The sequence below is a fragment of the Laetiporus sulphureus genome (assembly GCF_001632365.1).
Source record: "Laetiporus sulphureus 93-53 unplaced genomic scaffold LAESUscaffold_30, whole genome shotgun sequence".
NCBI lineage: Eukaryota > Fungi > Basidiomycota > Agaricomycetes > Polyporales > Laetiporaceae > Laetiporus > Laetiporus sulphureus.
The window spans coordinates 119,029-139,214 of NW_024468539.1; the positions used below are offsets into that span (position 1 = coordinate 119,029).

The 20,186-nt window shown below is 53.6% G+C and overlaps 6 protein-coding genes across 6 annotated transcripts; 4 read left to right on the forward strand and 2 right to left on the reverse strand.

Annotated features, from left to right (window-relative positions):
- Positions 1-718: 718 nt before the first annotated feature.
- Positions 719-1,957, forward strand: LAESUDRAFT_784375 (uncharacterized protein; the record flags this gene model as incomplete). The annotated part of the gene is made up of 5 exons (XM_040913871.1): positions 719-785; positions 820-923; positions 1,050-1,135; positions 1,164-1,289; positions 1,328-1,957. The coding sequence occupies 5 exons, from the start codon at positions 719-721 to the stop codon at positions 1,524-1,526; spliced, it is 582 nt and encodes a 193-aa protein (XP_040762469.1). The 3' UTR covers positions 1,527-1,957.
- Positions 1,687-6,466, reverse strand: LAESUDRAFT_727601 (uncharacterized protein). Its single transcript, XM_040909253.1, has 8 exons — positions 5,245-6,466; positions 3,888-5,194; positions 3,684-3,815; positions 3,554-3,632; positions 3,358-3,499; positions 2,704-3,292; positions 2,362-2,648; positions 1,687-2,302 (listed from the first exon to the last, which is right to left on the reverse strand). The coding sequence occupies exons 1-8, from the start codon at positions 6,377-6,379 to the stop codon at positions 2,167-2,169; spliced, it is 3,807 nt and encodes a 1,268-aa protein (XP_040762470.1). The 5' UTR covers positions 6,380-6,466; the 3' UTR covers positions 1,687-2,166.
- Positions 6,467-6,750: 284 nt separating this feature from the next.
- Positions 6,751-9,759, forward strand: LAESUDRAFT_737771 (phospholipid/diacylglycerol acyltransferase; the record flags this gene model as incomplete). Its single annotated transcript, XM_040910823.1, has 16 exons — positions 6,751-6,775; positions 6,846-6,896; positions 6,957-7,243; positions 7,297-7,517; positions 7,572-7,718; positions 7,779-7,830; positions 8,073-8,111; positions 8,187-8,228; positions 8,360-8,432; positions 8,483-8,562; positions 8,614-8,805; positions 8,875-8,978; positions 9,028-9,088; positions 9,143-9,153; positions 9,213-9,507; positions 9,574-9,759. 16 exons carry the CDS (start codon positions 6,751-6,753, stop codon positions 9,757-9,759), a joined length of 1,866 nt encoding a protein of 621 aa, XP_040762471.1.
- Positions 9,760-9,902: 143 nt separating this feature from the next.
- LAESUDRAFT_744162 (FAD/NAD(P)-binding domain-containing protein) lies at positions 9,903-12,657 on the reverse strand (the record flags this gene model as incomplete). The annotated part of the gene is made up of 10 exons (XM_040911297.1): positions 12,438-12,657; positions 12,273-12,382; positions 12,116-12,212; positions 12,004-12,046; positions 11,493-11,838; positions 11,313-11,440; positions 10,851-11,225; positions 10,642-10,795; positions 10,471-10,583; positions 9,903-10,408 (listed from the first exon to the last, which is right to left on the reverse strand). Exons 1-10 carry the CDS (start codon positions 12,459-12,461, stop codon positions 9,903-9,905), a joined length of 1,896 nt encoding a protein of 631 aa, XP_040762472.1. The 5' UTR covers positions 12,462-12,657.
- A 2,240-nt stretch (positions 12,658-14,897) lies between these two features.
- LAESUDRAFT_703034 (NAD(P)-binding protein) lies at positions 14,898-16,272 on the forward strand. The gene is made up of 7 exons (XM_040906510.1): positions 14,898-14,974; positions 15,040-15,060; positions 15,126-15,266; positions 15,324-15,430; positions 15,488-15,524; positions 15,580-15,856; positions 15,923-16,272. Exons 1-7 carry the CDS (start codon positions 14,933-14,935, stop codon positions 16,108-16,110), a joined length of 813 nt encoding a protein of 270 aa, XP_040762473.1. The 5' UTR covers positions 14,898-14,932; the 3' UTR covers positions 16,111-16,272.
- A 1,919-nt stretch (positions 16,273-18,191) lies between these two features.
- On the forward strand, positions 18,192-19,516 carry LAESUDRAFT_760769 (terpenoid synthase; the record flags this gene model as incomplete). Its single annotated transcript, XM_040912798.1, has 5 exons — positions 18,192-18,343; positions 18,412-18,570; positions 18,636-18,912; positions 19,128-19,166; positions 19,217-19,516. 5 exons carry the CDS (start codon positions 18,192-18,194, stop codon positions 19,514-19,516), a joined length of 927 nt encoding a protein of 308 aa, XP_040762474.1.
- Positions 19,517-20,186: the final 670 nt, after the last annotated feature.

The window sequence follows — 20,186 nt, forward strand, 5'->3', positions numbered from 1 at the left end:
CTTTCGCAGACTTGCCGTGCTACTACACCAACTCGTAAAGCTGCTTCATTGGAAGCATCTTATCCTTAGACCGCGTACTGTTCTCAATCTCTGTTTCTCATATGCTATCTTCTGCACGATGGCCGACGAAGTAGACTGCTCTTCAATCTGTCTCGCTATGCTCATCAGGGATGTTTTGTCTTCATACGCATGCGACGAGCTATGATCTTCTTCTACTCACCTCACCCTTGCGATGTTGCTCTTGAGTTCGTATAACACACAGAAATTGCCGCTTATCACTACACTTTCACTCGAGACTTCCTCAGTGTCCGAACGCCTCTGCAGGAGCATCGAGCACACTGGACACGATGAGCTGGCGGCTTGAATGGCTAGGGAGAATCACGTCGATTGATCGTGACCACGGATTGTCCGGATGCTTCATCCATCTTCGCTAAAGCTTTCGAGACCGTCCACCAATTCTTTTGCAAACGTCCTATGCGGCGGCTGCCAGAAGATATTCAGAAGGCCTTCCATGATAATTTTGCCTTCATAAGTGGCTTCCAGTCGCATTCCGATGAGTAGTCGTACAAAGGACTAAGAGTCTTAAGCCTGTCAGGTTCCGTCTCATACCTGCACTCTCAGCTGTTCGACCTCAACTCCCATGTGATTATTTACTTCTCAACGTTGTGCTTTGTACTCTCACGAATACCTTCTGTTTAAGTCCTCATCATTGGTAGCTATGCTGCATCAACACCCACCCGTGAAGGCCTCAATATCGTTCTATTTTGGATGGTCAATTTCCCTTTGTAAGTAAATGTTCCGCCGTCTTGCCTCGATTAGACAGTTACGCCATCTTCCTGCCAAGCAACCGGTCATCGTTCCCATCCATCCGGCATTATCTGCCACTCATCAATGTAGAAGGTGATCTCGCTGCGCAAACATTCGTGCGTGAGATGTATGATTTACGTGCGTAATGTGCTGCCATGTTGCTATCAGAGCCCATGTACTGACTTGACAACCGGAAGCCTGGCTCGACCATCGAATTCAATCAATATTTGCGTGAGACGTAGGTATTTCTCTTTGCTACCTCGTCGGTGGTACCGCACTTGCGTCATCACCGTATGGCTGTGATATGTGTACCGGCGTTTTTTACTTGGTATGTGCGCCATATATGCGCATTATAGGATAATCACGTCACGTCTTGATCTCCTCCGACATCGTTCCCGGGCATTTTCTCAGATACGGGCTATCGGCGCCGAGAGCGACGTATGGAATGTCGTCCGCTACGAGTTTGAGCGTCTGCTTGTTCGGTACGCTTTCTCGTCCGGCGTTCGCGTCTTTTTACCAGGCTCGCGTGGTCGACATCGTCTTTGATGACTCGAGCAAGTCGACCACCGGGAGCTGCTCACTGCGTCGCCATGGCGCCTTTACCCCTCAATGAGGATGAAGAAGTGATGTGCAAGTTCAAGCGCCCAGTCTTCGGCCTGTATGGGACAGTCATGGGAGACAAAGGGCGAGATCGCGTTCGACTTCTGGATCGACAGTAGCCGGCGTACGGCATTGATGAGCAGTGCGATCAGCCAGGTTCAGACTGCGCAATGTGCTGCACGAGGACCGCGTCTCAAAACATGGAACGACTTGTTTGGATCAGTCTATACGCATGCTCAGCCGATGATACATCCATATGAAGAGCCTAAACGCATCCTTAAAACACGGAACAGCATGCCGCATCATCGATCCGCCAGAGCTGTTCAAGCGCTCACGAGATGATTTGTCCAACATCATGCACGGTGACACATGCGACTGACGACGATGAGAGGTATATTCGTCCAAGACCATCTAAGGCTACGGGTACATAACATTATGCGGCTATATTATGCGCTACGATATACCGATATAACGTTATGCATTACGAGCCGGTATGCATTATGAGGGGTATGCGATACAATGAGAGCGTCCGTGGACCGTGCCCGTGCCCGCATTCATGGTCCGTCCAGGACGCACTCCCGCATGACATGACAAGAGAGAGAGAGGTATGAAAAAGCTGTGGGAGCTATGGAATACAATGCGAATGCGATGCGATGCGATGATTAATGTCTGTCTGTCTGGCGATGAGATGGAGACGGAAGATGCGAGATCAGAGAATGTGGACGGGGCGGTCATGCAAGTCATGACGAGAATACGTGGTCAGCGGTTCGGCGCGCTGTTGTGCATTTTGGGCTGCACCGTCTGCTTGGCGAGCTCTTGCTGGTGGTGCCATACTAGCTCTGCCCAGAGTGGATTGGGCGGGATGCGTCCCACAAGGGCTCGTAGCACCTCCAGCCTGTGCATGCAAAAAATGTACTTAGCTTGGGCGAGTCCAATTAGTTAGAGGGAACGTACCATCTCGCCTTGTCCTCATCCGTATCAGCAAAGAATACGATGACCTGATCGTGAGTAAACAACAGGCGGAAGGATCGCTGCGCGCCATAGGGCCCATCAAACTCGTCGAGGTGCCGACTATGCGAGCTTGACCCAGACGAAGGGCTCTTCATCGACGAACGAATGTCCTCATCGTCCTCAACTGCAGTCAGCTTTCTCAAGTCGATAACCGATGTTATTTTCTTCGTGACGTCATTATGGGCTACGAGCTTGGACCCGGTCAGCCTGAAGTGGCGTCGCCGCCAAGACTACTTACGCGTCAGTCTACTCCCCCAAAGGTTATATGGAGCATCATTCACTCACATTGCAATCGCCACCATACTGTGTCAGCGTACCCTCGAAATAGGTCACCTTATGCCACGCAGTATGCCTCAAGCCACGGTGGCACTCCTCCAGGCTTTGCGGCAGCTGCTCCGCCGCGACGCCCGGCAGCGGAGGCAACCTGAAGATCTGCAGCATGATCTCACCGACCTGCATCGTCTTTGTTGTCGTCTTGCTCTCCGCGCGCTGCCCGATAAGCGGATAGCTCGTCTCGAGCAGCTTCGTGTCGCACCGCGCTGCAATGTCCCGAAATGACACGAACGCGCGCGCAAATGTCCCGTCCCCTTTCAGGTACCGCGCCAGGTTCTCTACCATCCGCGGCTCGGAGGACGCGGGCACGGGCGCGGGAGTCGCGGCGGGCGGTGGCATGATCGCTCGACTGTTCTTTTTGGGCCCGGACTGCCAGAAGAAGGGGCGTTTGCCGCCCTTGGAAGCGGGAGGAGGTGCCTGTCGGGTGACGGGTTGCGTAGGAGGGGGTGGTGGTGGGTCATTCGCTTTGAACTGCATTATGATGTGTGGATCGCGGCGGACTTTAATCGTCAGCGTGAACTCGAGCTTGCTATGTTCAATGCTAGAAATAATGCCCATAAATGATCAGCCTCTGTCCTACAACGAATAATAGTATAGAAGCCATACAGCTCGAACTCCTGCTCGATCCGGCACTCTCGCTCGAGCCGACATTCAGGCGTGGTGACATAGTGTATGCCATTGTTCAACGTGCAGTTGATGACAGTCGGGTGGTCAGGTATAGGAGGGACGATGCTCTTGATCCCAAGCACTGGAGGATACCGTCAATCAAATCCAACCACCGATCGGTATGATCCACACATACCTTTAACGAACACCTTCCCGTACATCTTGCCCGACTTGTCTTGCGCATGCAGCTCTCTGATCTGGTCCGCATACTCGTTCTAAAAGACGAAATGAGTTCCGTCAATGTCAGCAGTGAACACGCTCCGCACCATATCCGACGGCTGCCTGACCGTCTTCCACGCCCGATCAGGTTCGACTTCTACCGCAATATCAGCAGAAGATGCATGCCCCACATCCGAGGTTGCATAAATCATTTCTTTGTGCTCTCGAACGCGATATTTCTGTCGTGGAACATAAGTATCACCGACGGCACCTGTAACAAAGCGATGATAGTCATCCTCGACCCCACTTACGCTCTTGGCCGCAACTTCCAGCCGCTTCAACTCACGATTGATGCTGTACTCCAACGGGTCCTCCTTCTCGATCGGCAGCATGTCCAACAACCCACCGCTGCGCACTTCCACTGCGCTCGCACTCTTCGTCCTCCGCTTTCCCGGCCGTCCTTCTGTCTCCTGAGTCTCCTTCACCACGTCTCGCCCTCTATCATCACGATCCTTCGTAGGCGGCATCGGCACTGGTGCAGGCGCAGGCGCAGGGCGCTCCTCGTCCTCGTCGGGAGGAGATATGCGGAACTCCAGCGGAGCAGGCTCGCTTCGCGACCGCGCATGACCAGGGCGGCGGGCATCCACCGTCTCAATCTCGTATGCCGCCTCGTCCGAGGGCGTCGGGATGTTATCAAACTGGAGCGCCTTGATGCCCTCCGCGACAGCGTCCACCTGTGCCTGCGCATGCTCCACAGCGGACGGGGCGTTCGTACTAGTTTGTGCAACATCCTTGATCAGCTGATCCAGCGCGCTCACGTCCTCCAGGCGCTGTGCAGGCGGACGACTCTCGTCTAAACCCTCACCAAGCGCGGGTTCCTGCAATGGAGTAACTGTGTCCGTGTGCGCGCGCGTGTGGATTGTCGGGCGCGGCGGGTCGATTGGCTGTGGCTCGGGGTCAAGAGCGAGCACGCCGTCGTGTGTTAGGTTCATCGCGCGGTTCATGCGTGGCCGCACGAGGCTCTCCGTGCCAATCTTCGCATCCTGCTCATCGTCCGCCTCATGCTCCATGTCGTCAGGTTCGGTATCCTTGGCACTCGGGTCCGAGATGATTGATGTATCGTTATCCAACCTCGTTTCCACCGCACGCCTGAGCGGCGACCCGAGCCCCCGCCGCCCCGTCTGTGACGCGATGAACGGCCAAACCGGAGGTGGCAACCCACTCGCAAGGGACAACGGGCTCGGTGGAACGCCATCCTTGGGCGGGACGGGCGGAGTGAGGGTGAGTCCGCGTGGGAGCGAAATGGGTGACGGCTCGATCCGGTCCAGGAGCGGAGAGGCGCGCGCTTGGCTGTCGCTGAAACGACTCTTGTCTGGTGCAAGGACGGGGGGCATGGAGGATGGAGGAGACGAGAGTGCTGCGCGGGATATTGGGGGTGTCTCATCCGTTGTTAGAGGTTCCGAGCGCGCGAGGCCGTGCAGCGAGACTTCGGAGTGCCCGATTGAGAGATGGGTGGGGTCCATGCCGGCGTCTGATGGGAGCTGGGGCGGTGTCGAGGGCTCAGGCGGAGGGAGTGGTTTGCTGTGGACGTCAAGAAGCAGGGAACAATTTTCGGCATCTGAGAGACAGTTAGTGGGAAAGGACTTGCCCCTTCTAGGAAACACCTACAGCGTGCGGACAGGCGAGCGTCCATTACGTCGCGCTCGCCAGTTATGTAGGGGAGAGTATCATCCTCGGCAATGTCGGGGAGAACCCGATGTTCTGGCGAGTATGGAGATGGGAGAGGCTCCTCGAACGGTTCATGTGCGTCTGCTGGCGCGAGGGACGCCAACGTGAGCTTGCTGGGCGGGACGGGCGAGTCGAGCGGCGAGCTTGGGTTGGCAGCAGGTATCCGTGGTGGGCGAGGAGTAGTTGCACCTGGGACATCGATATCAAATGCGGCCCTTGTGGGGCCATATGGGACACTGTCGACGCTATCAATATCAGACGGAAGCGAGTGCGGAGAAGGATGCGAGTGGTCCTTGAGCATCGAGTCCATCAGACCAGTGATGCTGTCATTGCCCGCCTGCGAGCTGTCGTAGCTCTCCTCCGACGGCTGCGGGTGTCGCACGCTGTCATCGTCATCATCAACGTCGTCACCATCCTCCTCCCTCTCGTCGTCAAACTCATCCTCCTCGCCCGACTCGAACACATCCTCGTCAAACTCGTCCTCCTCGACGTCGAACTCGACGACCTCGCAGCGTTCGTCGAAGCTGACCGTCTTGCGGCGATGGCGGCGGCTGTTGACAGAGCCCGTGGTGGTGCCGCGGGGGCCATGAAGCCGCTTGGAGACGAGGGATGGGCGGGCGGGGGAGGAGGGGACGGGGAGCGGGGGGGCGAGTTTGGGCGGGAGGAGGGGCGGGTCAGGGACGGGCTCTGGCTGCTTGAAGGGGCTGTTGGAGACAGGCTCCTTGACGAGGAGGCCCTCGAAGACCTTTGACTGACGGCGCTTGAAGCCCAGGGGGTGCTCGTTCTCAGCCTGTGCGGCCATCGATAACGGCCGGGGCCGCTTCTCGCCGCTTACGCGGGGAGGCTCGTCGTCAGCCGCCTGCGAGCGAAACGGCGACTTGGACACCAGTCGGTTGCTCTTGAGGTGCTTGTAGCTGTTCGACTGGCGGCGGGAAAGCTGTGCGCCGGGATTGGGCTGGGGCGAGTCACGTTTGGCGATGCGGAGAGGAGTGGTGGGGGTGACGAGCCAGGCAGGGTCAGGTTCTGGCGTTGTGGACTGGCGACGGTCTCTGAGAGGCAGGCCCGAGGCCATCATGGGCGGCGGCGAGGAGAGGGGAAGGGACGGCGAGCTAAGCGAGCTGGCGGGTGCTGGCGTGCGATGGCCCGATGTGCGCGACCCCGCCGCGTGTTCGTCTCTCCGTGGGAATCTCCGCCACATCTTGCTCTACGCGCCACACGTGACCGCGTCCCTCTGACGTCGACCCATTCGTCTGCTCGCTCCCGCACCGCTTACCGCAGGTCTTATCACCGTAAAATTGTGCCTTGGACCTATAAAGTCATGCCTTTGCGAAAAAGAGCGAGAAATGACGAAAATTCGGGAGCGAACACGCCCGCAGACTCGTCGACCAACGAGCAGGACGAACAGCAGAAGAAGGAACTCGTCCACGAGCTCAAGAAGCACGAGGCATGTCTATCTCTTCCGCTAATCTCGGTGGCATCATGGACTAATAATTTGTATCTAATTTGGGTTTGGCAAACTTCTTATTGTTCATTACAGAGAGGTCGCCACTTTTTCTCAACGAGGCGCTTTCTATTTCCTTTGGGCATCTTAGGCGAGTAACAACCCATCAATATCTGATAGCTTTGATCTAATCACGATTATGCATCAACAGTGGGCGTTCTGCTCGGATTCATCATGATCCAACCAAGCGACTTGACCGACTTTCAAACGCACCTCGCACTGCTCCTCGACCAGTACGAGCTCAGCGTCCCTACGTTCCCAGACCTTCCAGTCGACCTTACACGCTTAGAGAGCGAATGGCGAAGGCTCTGGAGCAATGTGCCTGAACCTTGGAAGCTCAACACGAACGGGCTCGAATTCACCGTTGGGGAGAAGATAGCGGCAGAAGGTTTGAGCGCCAAGCATCCTGTAGTCTTGATCCCTGGAATCATCTCAACCGTGAGTCTCCGGCATATACTCTGCCTCAGTGTATTGCAACGAGCTCTGGATAGAGTCTTGAATCGTGGTCGACCGCGCCGGACTACCGCCCGTTCTTTCGCCAGAAGTTGTGGGGCGGGTTCACGATGCTCTCCCAGGTTATGTTCAATAAGGAGAAGTGGATAAATGCTTTGATGCTCGACTCTATCACGGGGCTTGACCGGCCCGGCGCCAAGGTGAGGGCAGCTGAGGGCATCGACGCTGCCAGCAGCTTCATCCAAGGATACTGGCTATGGTGTGTTGCCGGACGACACGTCAATGCAGCGCTATAAGTGAAACATTGATGTAGGTCAAAGATTGTGGAGAACCTCGCCGTCGTCAACTACGACACAAACAACCTACATCTCGCACCATATGACTGGCGCCTGTCGTGCTATAACCTCGAAGAGCGGGACGGTTACTTCACCAAGCTCAAGACGACCATTGAAGGGTTCAGGTATGTCGCCTCGTACATGCTATTGCGTGCTGCCTTTGATTACGGATTCATTGGGCCCAGAACACGCGAGAATAGACGAGTGGTGCTCGTAGCACACTCTATGGGAGCCAACGTGCGCAGCAACGCCTGTCATAGTAAACATATCACACTGATGCGCCATCGTTGCTCAGGTCATGATGGTGCGCTGATCATCGCGGTGCACCACAGGATTGGATGCTGATCACGGTGACAGTATTTGTATGTCTATTTGACGGCGCGAGAGACACTGCGATTGGCACTGACATGTTGCTCTCACGCGTGTCTCACGCCAATGCCATCTAATTTTGGTTGACATGAAGCTTCAAATGGGTGGAGTCGCCCATGCACGGAAAAGGCGGCTCGAATTGGGTTGAGGTATGTCCCAGCGCTGTCTTTGTCCATCTCCATCGGCTATGAAGGCAATACGGTATTGATCCGTCACTACCAAAGAAACATATAGAGGCTCTGGTGACTATTGGCGGATCCTATCTGGTGTGTCGCATTCTCCGGTTGTACAAGCAGCTACTCAGAAAACACAACGCATATAGGGAGTGGTGGGTCCACCAATCCAAAGCGATGCTCAAAGGAGGAACTTTACTTACACGTGCCCCCCTCTCTTTTAGGTCAAGTCAATGTCTTCCTTCCTTTCTGGCGAGATGAAAGATACGGTGCAGATCCACCCTGCCGGCGCATACGGTACAGACCACTTCCGTCATGCACGCTCTCCACTTCTCACCTCTCAATAGTGCTCGAGCGCTTCTTCTCTCGTAAAGAGCGCCAGAAGCTCTTCCTCAGCTGGGCTGGCAGTGCAAGCATGTGGATAAAGGCAAGCAAGCAAGCTCTCATTCCCGCACACGTCCTCATGGTCCTCCCTCAGGGCGGCGACGCGGTTTGGGGAAATGCGACGTTCGCGCCAGACGACGTGGTAGCCAACACGCAGAGCCACGGTGAGCTCATTGTCTTCCGTGAAGCTGTCCTCGCGAGCGAGGATGAAGGCACGCAAGTCACGAACATGACTGCGCAGGAAGCTGGGAACTGGGTCCTGGAGCGGACACCCGTGGCATTTCAGGTGCGTGGTTCGTCGAATGGGCGGATGAACTCGATGTGTGAGCGCCAACGATGTGATGGCCCCATTTAGCGGATGATGGAGACCAACTACTCGTTTGGAATCGAGCGGGACGAGAAGGCACTCAAGCGTAACAATCTCGACCACAGAAAATGGACGAACCCGTTAGAGATACAGTGAGTCTTACCGGCAGATAACTTGCTAGGCTGATTGAACGATGTGCAGACTGCCTTATGCTCCAACGACGAAGTTTTATTGCCTGTATGGGCACGGAAAGGAAACCGAGGTGAGCTCACAGCACCTAAAATATTCACCTAGCTCTCACCTTCTATCTCGTCAGCGTTCCTACTGGTAGGTCATTAAGCATCCCCTCTCCTCTCCTCCCTTACCACATGAGCGCCCTATCTCAGGTATACTCGCGAAGAATATGAATACGACGAGGTCCAGCCGGATATGGTCGATGCCTCCTGCTCAAACACCACCGACTGTATCACGCCCCGTCCACCACTCGACATGCCGTTCTCACGAAACAGCCATATCGACGCGGAATATACCGATGAGAGCGCCGTCCCGAAGGTGATCAACGGCGTGCGGATGGGCGAGGGCGATGGCACGGTGAACCTGCTTAGTCTCGGCGCGATGTGCGTGGAGGGCTGGAAACGCAAACGGTGGAACCCCGCGGGTATCGAGGTTGTCACGGTTGAGGTACGCATGCATGTCCATTCAAGTCTTAGGGGACAGGGGATGGTTACTGACATGCGAAATGGACAGCTTCCACACAACCCCTCAGCAAAGATTCCTCGGGGCGGCGGCACGACGAGCGATCATGTCGACATCCTCGGCTCGACCTCGCTGAACGAGATCATCCTTCGGATTGCCACGGGTGCAGGAGATCAGATACACGATTCACTGATCTCGAACATCCGCGAATACGTCAAGCGGATCCAGTGGGATTGATTTGCGGTAGACGAACAAAGAGACATGGACTCCTACTATAGAACAGCATAGCTTCGGGCACGACGCAGCACATACAGTGCCTTGCGAACAACAATGCATAGGCATTCAGAATCGCCGTCTGTCTTGGATGCAACATGCGTTGTTCAGGTTTGCGAAGACCTCCGCAGTCCCAGCTGACCCCTCCTCAATCTCACAACAAAGCCATCCACTGCCTCCTCCTCAAGACTGTTCAGCCCATTTCCGTGCTCAGAGTGTATGACTCTGCGAGCGTTTACTTTATCAAGCACCATCTTGACCTCTGCGTCGGCCTCAATCCGTTCAGCGCTTGAAGATAGCAGCGACATGCTGTGGTGCGCTAGGACTTCCTTGAGCTTTGCTGGGTCTACGATCGGTGTATGCACGTCCAACAGGCCAGGCACGTCTTGCTGCGGGATAATTGTCTCCTTTGACTGCCGATCCAACGGCTTTGGCTCATTATCCACTGCCGTTGTCGATGAGGTAGGGATATCCGTGAGCTGCTCCAGTCTCTTGCGCACGGCCTCGTGCTGTTCAGGCGTGGTTGGGCTGAACAGGTGCACGCAGAAGTCGAGGGCTTTCTGCAGCTCGTCCTCGGAGAGGCGCGTGCCCATCTCCGCTCCACCTTGGATGACTGGATCGCACAGTCAGGCCGGGATAATGGCACCTGTGAGTCTGAGAGATCGAACTACATACCTGGTCGAAGGAACACGAATGCCTTGTCAAAGCTGCCCTGGTCTACGTCGGCCAACACGTTTTGCTTCTGCGCGCGAATCTGCTTGTATGCGCTAAGGACGACGACCAAGAACCTGCATGGTGCGGCGTGGGCATTGCGAAGGATGAAAGAGGCGCATATAATCAACCTACCTGGTATACGAGATCGCGACCCGGCTACTATGCCACTGTGCGGCCTCGAGCTCGGAGCAGTCTCCGCGTATCGAGGCGGAGATGGATGCGGCAGCTGATAGCCCGCCTGTGAGCGCGAGGTGAACCCCGGAAGAGAAGAACGGGTCAATGAACGCTATACGTAAAGTCTGAGTTCGCTGTATGCGAAGCGGTGAGAGCTGTGTGCGCACCTCCAGCGTCTCCGATAATACGAAAGCCCTCTCCCGCATAGGTATTTGCAGAGTAGCTGAAGTCGCTCGTGCTGCGCACCGCAGGGCCCTCACCGCCCTCTGCGCAGTTTTCGTCCATACCTACCAGCTCACCATCTCCGATGAGCTTCAGCACGCCCGGCGCAAGCTGGAGGAGGCTCTGATAGCGCTCTGCGAGCGTGGAGGATGTGCGCGTCGAGAGCGATCGGTGGCGCTTGCCTGGCAGTGGCGGTGTTTGGACCGTACTGGCGGAAGAGGAGGCACGAGAGCGGAGGCCGAGTTGCTTTTTGTCCATGACGACGCCAACTGATGTTAGCCCCTTGTGTAGTGGGATGAACCACGCCCAGCCAGATTCATCTGAGGAACACATGTATACAACGGGTAAAATGAAGAAGACCACGCCTCATGAGCCAATGTCAGTCGAAACGCAAAAGAATGGCGTACCGCTCAGAGCTTCAAACCACGGTGCGTTCTCGCGCCCCGTTCCCGCGCCGTACATATCGGTGCCTCGCCAGTAGCCCCAGACAGCCACGTTCCTGAGCGACTCATTGAAGCGTCTGTTTCGCAGGTACCTGTGATAAGTGATGTTAGCCGTGTGCGGTATGCCTTCACAAACTAGCGTACTTTGTGCTCATCAGGCCCGCACGTCCACTAGCATCCACCAAGAAGTCGAACGCAATCTCGCCCTTGCCTCCCATGACGGTCTCGTACACGGCAGAGGTCGGACGCCCAAGCTCATGTACCGCTTCTTCATCTTCATCTTCATCGACAGTGTAGAGGCCAGTGCGACGTGGTGAGGAGGTCCCGGCGGTCGACTTGCTCGAGTCGTCAAAGATGATCTCGGTCACGCGAGTCTGTTCAAAGACGCGGACGCCGGACGAGGAAGAGTGCTGGAGGAGCAAGTGATCAAATTCGGAGCGGACGACGTTCCACGCATTGTTCTCGGCACCGAGAGCGACGAAGTCCGTGTCTGATAAACACACTCATTATTAGTCGAGGAACGGTCACGGAAGGAATCAAAAGCCGATGTGGTGATGAAAAATCTGCGTATCCGGCGCGTATGTCAGATGAGGAACATCGATACACATGGATGTAAACGCGATGCCTCCGGCAAGGAAAGTAACACATTACTTACATCCTTCACGCATATATTGATTGAATTTGATGGCCGAGCCAGGCTTCCGGTCGCCAGATTAGCAGATGGGCCTTGACAGCAAAACGACAGCTTGAGGACATCAATTGCTCACCTTGCGCGTAAACCCGTATGCAGCGATCTTCTCTTCCACATCAATGAACCGCAAATAATGGCGCACGGACGGGAGTAAAGATTCGCCAATATGGTAGCTAGTGGGAAGATGGCATTCACTACGTCATCGAGGCAACTCTGTGGAGACATGTGCATACCGAGGAAACTTGGCCATCTCGAACAGAACGACGTTGAATCCTTCGCGGGCGAGTGTCGAGGCAGCATAGCTCCCGGCAGGGCCACCACCAATGACGAGGACCTGAGTTCGCTGTAGAAGACGTTTGGCCGTAAGCACAATCGCATAGACCTCAACCACCGTTCACCTTCGGAGGTTCGGCGGAAGGCATTTTGTAAAGGTCAAGAGGGAATAGGATCAAGCAAGCACCGAACTAGAAACAGTATGGATATGAGGTGCAGTGTAGAAACCGCGCGAGACCCTGGCGCTTTTGTACCACGCACGGGCCTCGGCTAAGGGGATTGCGTAAAGCCTTCAAGGAGACCACCCCTCTTACACAACGCCGCTTCGAACGGCCTTCGGGACGTATATAAGAGATCTGATGGGCGACCTTAGGAGCTTCAGCAAAGACGAACAAGGATTCCTGGCAGTCCGTGATCGCGGCCATTGAAGCGCCCAGCTCTTCACATTTGCTAAAAACAAGAGATGACGAGCAGGACGGAGTGGCGCCCCTTCGAACGTTCTTCAACACACAGGCAACATCCTTTCAGCGAGAAGACTGGGGGAAGTTCGTGGCATGTCGTACACAAATGGAAGACGACGCATCTCTTGACCTGATAAGCGTGGCAAAGCGGTCCACCTAGGCCAGCGGACGCGCAATTCATACGAGTCAATGGACGCATCAGGAACGAATCGCGAGAGGCAAACGCGACCACAATGCTTTGTGCCGAGTTGACTGAAGGAAGACGGCAGCCTTTCTAGTCAGTGTAGCCCCTAAGCTGATGCTGTCAGAGTTCTGAAACTGCAGAAGAGTCTGAAGAAGCGGCCTTGAAACACGACCTGTCACACCCACGTGTTCCTGGGCGATGACGTGACCGCCCATCTCTGCCTCTGGATTTCACCTATCACTCGCGGAAGGATGTTTGCTTGCACAGTGCTTATCGTGCTTAGTGGCATTTGCACCGAATGGAACATATCTGGTCACATTGTTATCAATGGGCCCAGGACTGGCACGAGTCCTAGGCTCTGACAGGTCTCCGAGCGCCGAGCGGGACCCGAAGTGTCATTGACTTGTTATAGCTTGACAGCGAAAATGTTTCTCTTTGGTTTTACAGAGACAATTCATCGGTTTAAGAACAGAGAAGGCTCCACATGTCGCTCCACATCACGACATGTTTCTGTGAAATGCGAGCCTACCTTTCATACTAGTGCGTCCGACTTCGGTTTGAGGCTATTGCGCAATCATAGAGTTTCCTGGCAGGGAATTCCGGAGATCTGAGAACGGCACTTGGATGGCACACAAGTTGCAAGGGTAACAAGCACAAGCTTGCTTCATTAGCAATATATCGGCTTATATGCATTTTCTATTCGCTTTAGCCCGATCGCTGCTGTTTTTCTTGGATTTTGACGGCTTCTGAGTTGGCAAGATGCGACAACAGACAGCGTTCTCAAGCTCAAACCTCATTTCTTACATCTTCGCTCAATTCAAGCTCTCTCCATGAGCTGAACATGCATCGTGGTGCTGGATGCCATGTTGTATATGCATGCAGTCCACCAAGGCATTCATTTTTCTCACCGCACATAACACGAGAACGGTCTGAGTTTATGGCCAAGACGACAGGCTTACGCGCTCTGCATCTCGCCGCGAGAATCCTTGTAAGATGGTCTTGGTTCCTCTCTCGAGGCGACCCACAAGGCTCCTGCAAAGCGAGTCCGCCCGGGATGTCATGACTTAACATCATATAGTCACTAGGACTGCCAGTCATTCTCAGGCAATTATACGGTCACCGCGCCTTTCTGGAAACTCGGCATCAGGAAGATCTCTCACTTACTTGTGCTCCCAGGACCTACTTATCGGCTTGAAGCTGCTTATACAAGTGAGAAGATGTCAATCAGCCGCCATTCAAGCTTTCAAGCCCGGATAAGTAGATTACATTTCTTGTGTTTATTTATTTCTCTGCTCACAATCTTGATCTCCCTGAATAAGCAGATCCAAGCGTGATAAGTAAGAGAAGACTTTCCTGATGGCACGCGATGTGCTGTTTGACGTATTGTTAGGATGATGTGACTTGCAATCTTCTCGTATATGAACAAATTGTGATTGTTATGGCCAGCCCGCAAGACGCCCAACCTGCTCAGGGTAGATCTAACTGCAAGCAAGCTGGCGTAGCATCCAGAGGTTGGCTGTGAAACATATCGATTAGTACGATATTTCGGTATTAATAGCAGCTCGGAACTGCGCGGATCTGAATTTGGCCGATCCAAACTACGATAATGATAGTGCGCGATCGGACAATCCGCTTACGCCCTCCCATTGGCTCCCGGGTAATATCCCGACTCGCATCGGAGATAGCAGCCCCGCATCCGCCGCTTCGAAATGCTTCGTTCTGAAGAGTTGGCGCGTAATGGTCTTTCCGGGCGAAGAAGTTTGTGTGACGAGCACTCGAATGGACGGTGCTGACAAAATAGTCTCGGACGTTGATGCATATGGATGACGAGGGCCTCGTCGAAGGATGACAAACCTCGGTGACAGAGAGAGCGCTGGAGGAGCGAGAAGGTATATAAACCAGGCATTCGCAAGTGGGAAGTCTCATCCTCATCAATCTACCATTTCTTCAGTCATAAGCTACACATCCATCGATCATGCCATCCTACGTCATAACAGGAGCATCCCGAGGCATTGGGGTATGTTTCCTTCCTCATCTCCGATTCTTGCATCTCGCTAACAGCCGATCGTCGATCGTGTATAGCTCGAGTTTGTGCGGCAATTGGTTCGTCCCTGTTGATCACCCGCTATTTTGCTCAGATTGACCCTGAATATGATTTTCATTGGCAGAGCACCAGCGCAGACAACGTCGTCTTCGGCCTCGTCCGCAACAAAGCCACCGCGACAAAGCTCTTCGACCTGGCGCGCGACGCGCCACACTCGAACGTCCACATCCTACAGGCGGATGTGCTCGACCTGAAAGCACTCAAGGTGGGACTCCTCTGTACACATGATACCGTCCTCCTCACCACGACTTTCTCTGTCCAGGCGGCTGCAGAGGAGGTCTCCAAGGTCACAGGCGGCTCGCTAGACTACCTGATCAACAATGCTGCTTACCTGGAAGTGGAACGACGCAACCTCCTTCTGGATGAATAGTAAGTGTTCCTTCTTGGGACCGTATCGTCGTGATCCACTGCTTACGTCCATCCAAGCCCTGCGGACCTTGTCGACAAGGACATCGTTGACTCGGTCTGTGATCCCATGTTTTCATTCATCTTCCACTTATCAACATATGCCACAACAGATTCGCGTGAACGTCGTCGGCGTCATCCACACGACTAATGCCTTTCTGCCGCTACTTCGCGTGTCCTCAGCTCAACCAGCCAAAGTAATCTCGCTCGGCTCTGGTCTCAGCGATCCCGACTTCACCGTCTCGACCGGATTTGCGAGCAGTGCGCCGTATGCAATCAGCAAAGCCGCCTTGGTCCTCACGATCGCGAAGTACGCGGCAGAGTACAAGGATCAGAACGTGGCGTTCATTACGATCAGCCCCGGTTTGGTGGATACCAGAGGTGCACAGCGTGCGTAAATGCTTGTTTTCGTTGGTATGCTCTCGAATAGAACACTGATCTGCTGATGTTTTTCAGCAACGCCGGAGCTCATACGAGAATACGAAATTATTTCGGAGAAGATCAAGAATGTGTACCCTGATTGGGAGGGCAAACCGCTTACGCCGGAGCAATCGGTGCGCATGATGCTCAAGGTCCTCTCTGGGCTCGGCATGCAAGACACCGGCGCATTCATCTCGCACTTTGGGAACAAGAAGTGGGTATGATCGATGTGGACGCATCGGGCTGACGTGCATAGCTGGCGTATTTGTACGATGTAGTGAAGGATTATTGGATATATACGCATCATCCAAGGCTGCCAATAGTGTGCGCGATATAGCACGTTTGCATATATCTGGCGCATTTGTAAATTGTGATACTGAAACACCGCGCTGCATGCCAAGACCTGCTGATGAATTCGAGTCTACGACGCTCATTATCTCTCCCAAATCAAGAAAGCTGGAAATGCATATTCATGGCAAGAGCCATCGTTCGCCGATGTAACAGTCGAGACACGGAAGGGTGACCAAAATTAGGCACTGAAGAGCTTCAGCTGATGCCACAAAGAGCCGGAAGGATATGCAGCGAAGCGCGGCCTTTATGGCGTTGTAGGATATTGTTACTGTGGGGGGAGAGGATTCGTCCGGGGTGCGTGCACATCGGGCATCCGCGCGAAAGATGTCCGGTGTCCTGCCCCGTGTGGCCAGGCTCCTAATTCGCTGGCCTGTGATCTGGGGTTCCGAGCCCAACTAAGCCGAATCTCTCGAGCATCAAGTGGTGCGTAGCTGCCGTAGGAGAGATGGCATGACTACACCACCACTAAACACTAGAAAGGAGTGGGTGGGTGAATAATCTCGAAAGCGAGGAAATAGCGAGGTGGTGGCGGAGAGAAGAGACGCGATACCGGAAGTCAGGTGAGCGCGTCTCTTTAGCGCTCGTACCTCACGCTAGTCCCGAACTTCACCCTCGACTCGGTGTACCCAGTCCTACTAGACCCACAACATGTTAGGTATCGAATCGCACAATTTAAAGTTCTAAACCCACGCAGGCCAGGGCAGGTGGCGTCGCCTGGCCTTGCTCGCTAGCGCGGCATCAGGAAAACTCAAATCGGTGGCCAAGCTGGAGAACTCCTCTTTAACCTATTCTTGCTGGTATTAGCTTGACGAGTCAATCAGTGCACGGCAAGAAGCTCCCAACTCGGAGAAAGATCCAAAACAAGGAGGTCCCGAGGACTTCTCCCAGGGACTTGCTGACTTTTTGGTGACGACAAGCGGCTAAAAGCGTCATGAGTTGTATCTGAACCTTTCTGATGGGCGCGTCGTCTATGACCGCCGACAATGCCACTAGTGTTTGAGCTTGAGATGCTAAGACGAAGAATGCCATCGTGACTCCCGGCGGCTCATGTTAATATGATATCAGGTGCGTTTCTCATGTAATTCCATAGCACTCGGTCCTGCAAAGCTCAATTGAATGGCATGGCGTGTATTTTCAAGACTCTAGAAAAATGTTTCATCATGGAGTTTCACCACTAATCAGACTCCCGCCCTTTGCAACAAGTCTCACCCGTTCCCATCATGCCGTTCGCAGTTCCTATTCCTAGCATTATTGCAGCCCGAGGATGACTTTGGTCACAGAGTGGCATTTCACCAATCTGCGCTCCGTGACATTCAGTAAGCCCAGCAATCGTACCATTTATTCGTGTGCCTTACCTGGTTTTTGGCAGCCTCTTGTGCATTCATTGACGTATAGGTCTTCGATCGTTACAAGTGCGTGTCCGTGTCGAACCTAACACGAGTATGCTTCTCTTGTAAATCCTATATGAAATTTGTCAGGGGAGCGCGCGATTACGCATAGGACGAATGGTCGGTGCTGAAAATTGGGTAAGGCGGCGCAGTATCGCTCACACCTAGGTGCGCCATTACAAGTTCGGCGGGGGGTTCAGGGGTATGCTAAGCTGATATTGGGCATTGAAACAGACTATCTCGCATGGTGAGCGTGTTCCTTAAGCTTGGCGGTTGAGCAAGAGATCTCAACAAGACTTGACCGACGTGCTTTTTCTCAGTGCTGTCATTCCTCCGCTTAACTCGAGGCGCGGTGTGAATACTATGATGACGCTTCCTAGTCATATGATATTGTATGCAAAACGGTGAGGGCCTAAAGCATGTGGTCCCAATGAATAAGGTCTGCAATGTGTGAGGATGCATGGATTGCGAACTATAAAAGCTGAGCTCTATTTTACCAGTGCTTCAGTCGATTACTGCCTCTCCTCGACTTGCATTTCTATCCGTGACTTCACCGAGCGACTACAATGCCTCACGTCGAGCAAACCATCGCGTTTCTTGATATCATGAAGCTGGTGCCCTTTCCCATACGTTTGAGCCCGTACACTCGATACACTTCCGCCGACTCGGACGCTTTTATAACGGCGTCTGCCAACTTCACCGAGAAGCAGCGGACCATGTTCGCCGGCTTGAACATTGGGCTACTGGCCGGAATGTGTTTGCAGAGTGCGGTTACACAGAGCTCAGAGTCTCCACGGATTTCCTGAACTTTGTATTCAACCTGGATGACTGGACCGACGAGTTCGACGCGACGGAGATGGAGGGTTTACAGGAGGCCGTGATGAACACGATGCGCTATCCAGAAAACTTCCATTCGGACACCGTCACCGCTCGGATCACCAGATCGTACATATCACTTTCTTGTTTTCATTGGCAGCGCTGACATGGTCTTTCGCCAGGTAATGGACGAGGATGCTCAAGACGAACGGTCCCAACTGCAAGGAATGCTCCATTGACGGAATGGAGTCATTCCTCCGGGCTCTTGCCCAGCAAGCTACCGACCGTGATTTGTCGGTTATCCCGGATCTCGATGCATATATCGCCTTACGCCGTGAGACCAGCGGATGCAAGTCCGCATTCACGTTGATCGAGTATGCCGCCAACATCGACCTCCCCAACGAGGTCTTTGAGGATCCCGTCTTCCAAGACATGATGGCGGCGGCAAACGATAACATCAGCTGGAGTAACGTCCGTCGCCATTGTTTTCTCTAGCTTGGTGTTCTTCCGGTTACGTGGCTGCGCTCATCATGCTCCTTGCGATTTAGGCTGTTTGCTTTGAAGCGGTCCTCGAGTCGTCAAGCGTGTTGACGTGTCACAAACCTATATGCCTTCTATGCGAGGGATTTCTCCTTTTTTTCCTTGTATACTCATGATGCAATAAACTAACTGTTCTCCTATTGTAGGATCTCTTCTCGTACAATCGTGAACAGTCTCGCAAAGATGTGAGTCATGCCTTCGCTATCCACTGTTCAAGTCAATAAACAATGTCCAGCCGCACAATCTCGTCGCCATCATGATGTACACGCATGAGATGGGGAAACAGGCGGCCATTGAGCATGTTGGTGACATGTGCAACAAGGCAGTCGAACGCTTCCTCACCATCAGAGCGAAGCTTCCGTCGTGGGGACCTGAGATCGACGCACAGGTTAAGACGTACATCCAGGGTCTGCAAGACTGGATGAGGGGACGTGCAGAGTGGAGCTTCATGACCGAAAGATACTTCGGCAAGGATGCTCCGGTGATCAGGAAGGGCTTACAGGTGCAGCTTATGCCTGTAGTCGGCACAAATTAGGCTTTGTAACGCATACGGCATAGATGATCTTTCGATTGCCTTGTGCTGATTCTGAAGCGATCAGTGTCAGCTATAGTAGACGGTATATGATTGAGCGTATTTGCCACATGCGCTATAGCGCATACAGCGCTATGTTAGAGCCCTTCGGCAAGAACTTCATCTGGATCTTGGTAGTCGATACGGCTCACCGTACGTCTCCGCAAGAATCGGAACAGACGTTATGAAAGGTTTCATGATACTTGCATTTCCAGAAGATGGATTTCAGTTCGAAACAGCCACGAATTAGTTTTGTATGTTCCAATAATGGCATATTGTGGGCAGCGTATAGCTCAGTTGCAAGAATGTCGGGATCTGAAGTATTGCCACCATTTGCATGGTATGCTGAATATTCTCAACCTCAACGCAGTGAAAAATTGGTTTACCAACGTGCAGCTGTCACGACATCCTTAACGTGTGAAATGCAATGTCGTTCATGATTATCCCAAATTCACCAGGAACGTCAGAATCATACATATTAGTATACAAATTCAACCAAACATCAGTTCATTGCGAGAATGCTTCGTGCTCCACCATTTAAGGCCATTATTGCTAATTGTGATAAATAGTGGATCATGTGCAGGTCAGGCTTGACCTCTTGACCCCAGTCAAGTTCAAGGGGTCAAACCTTGAC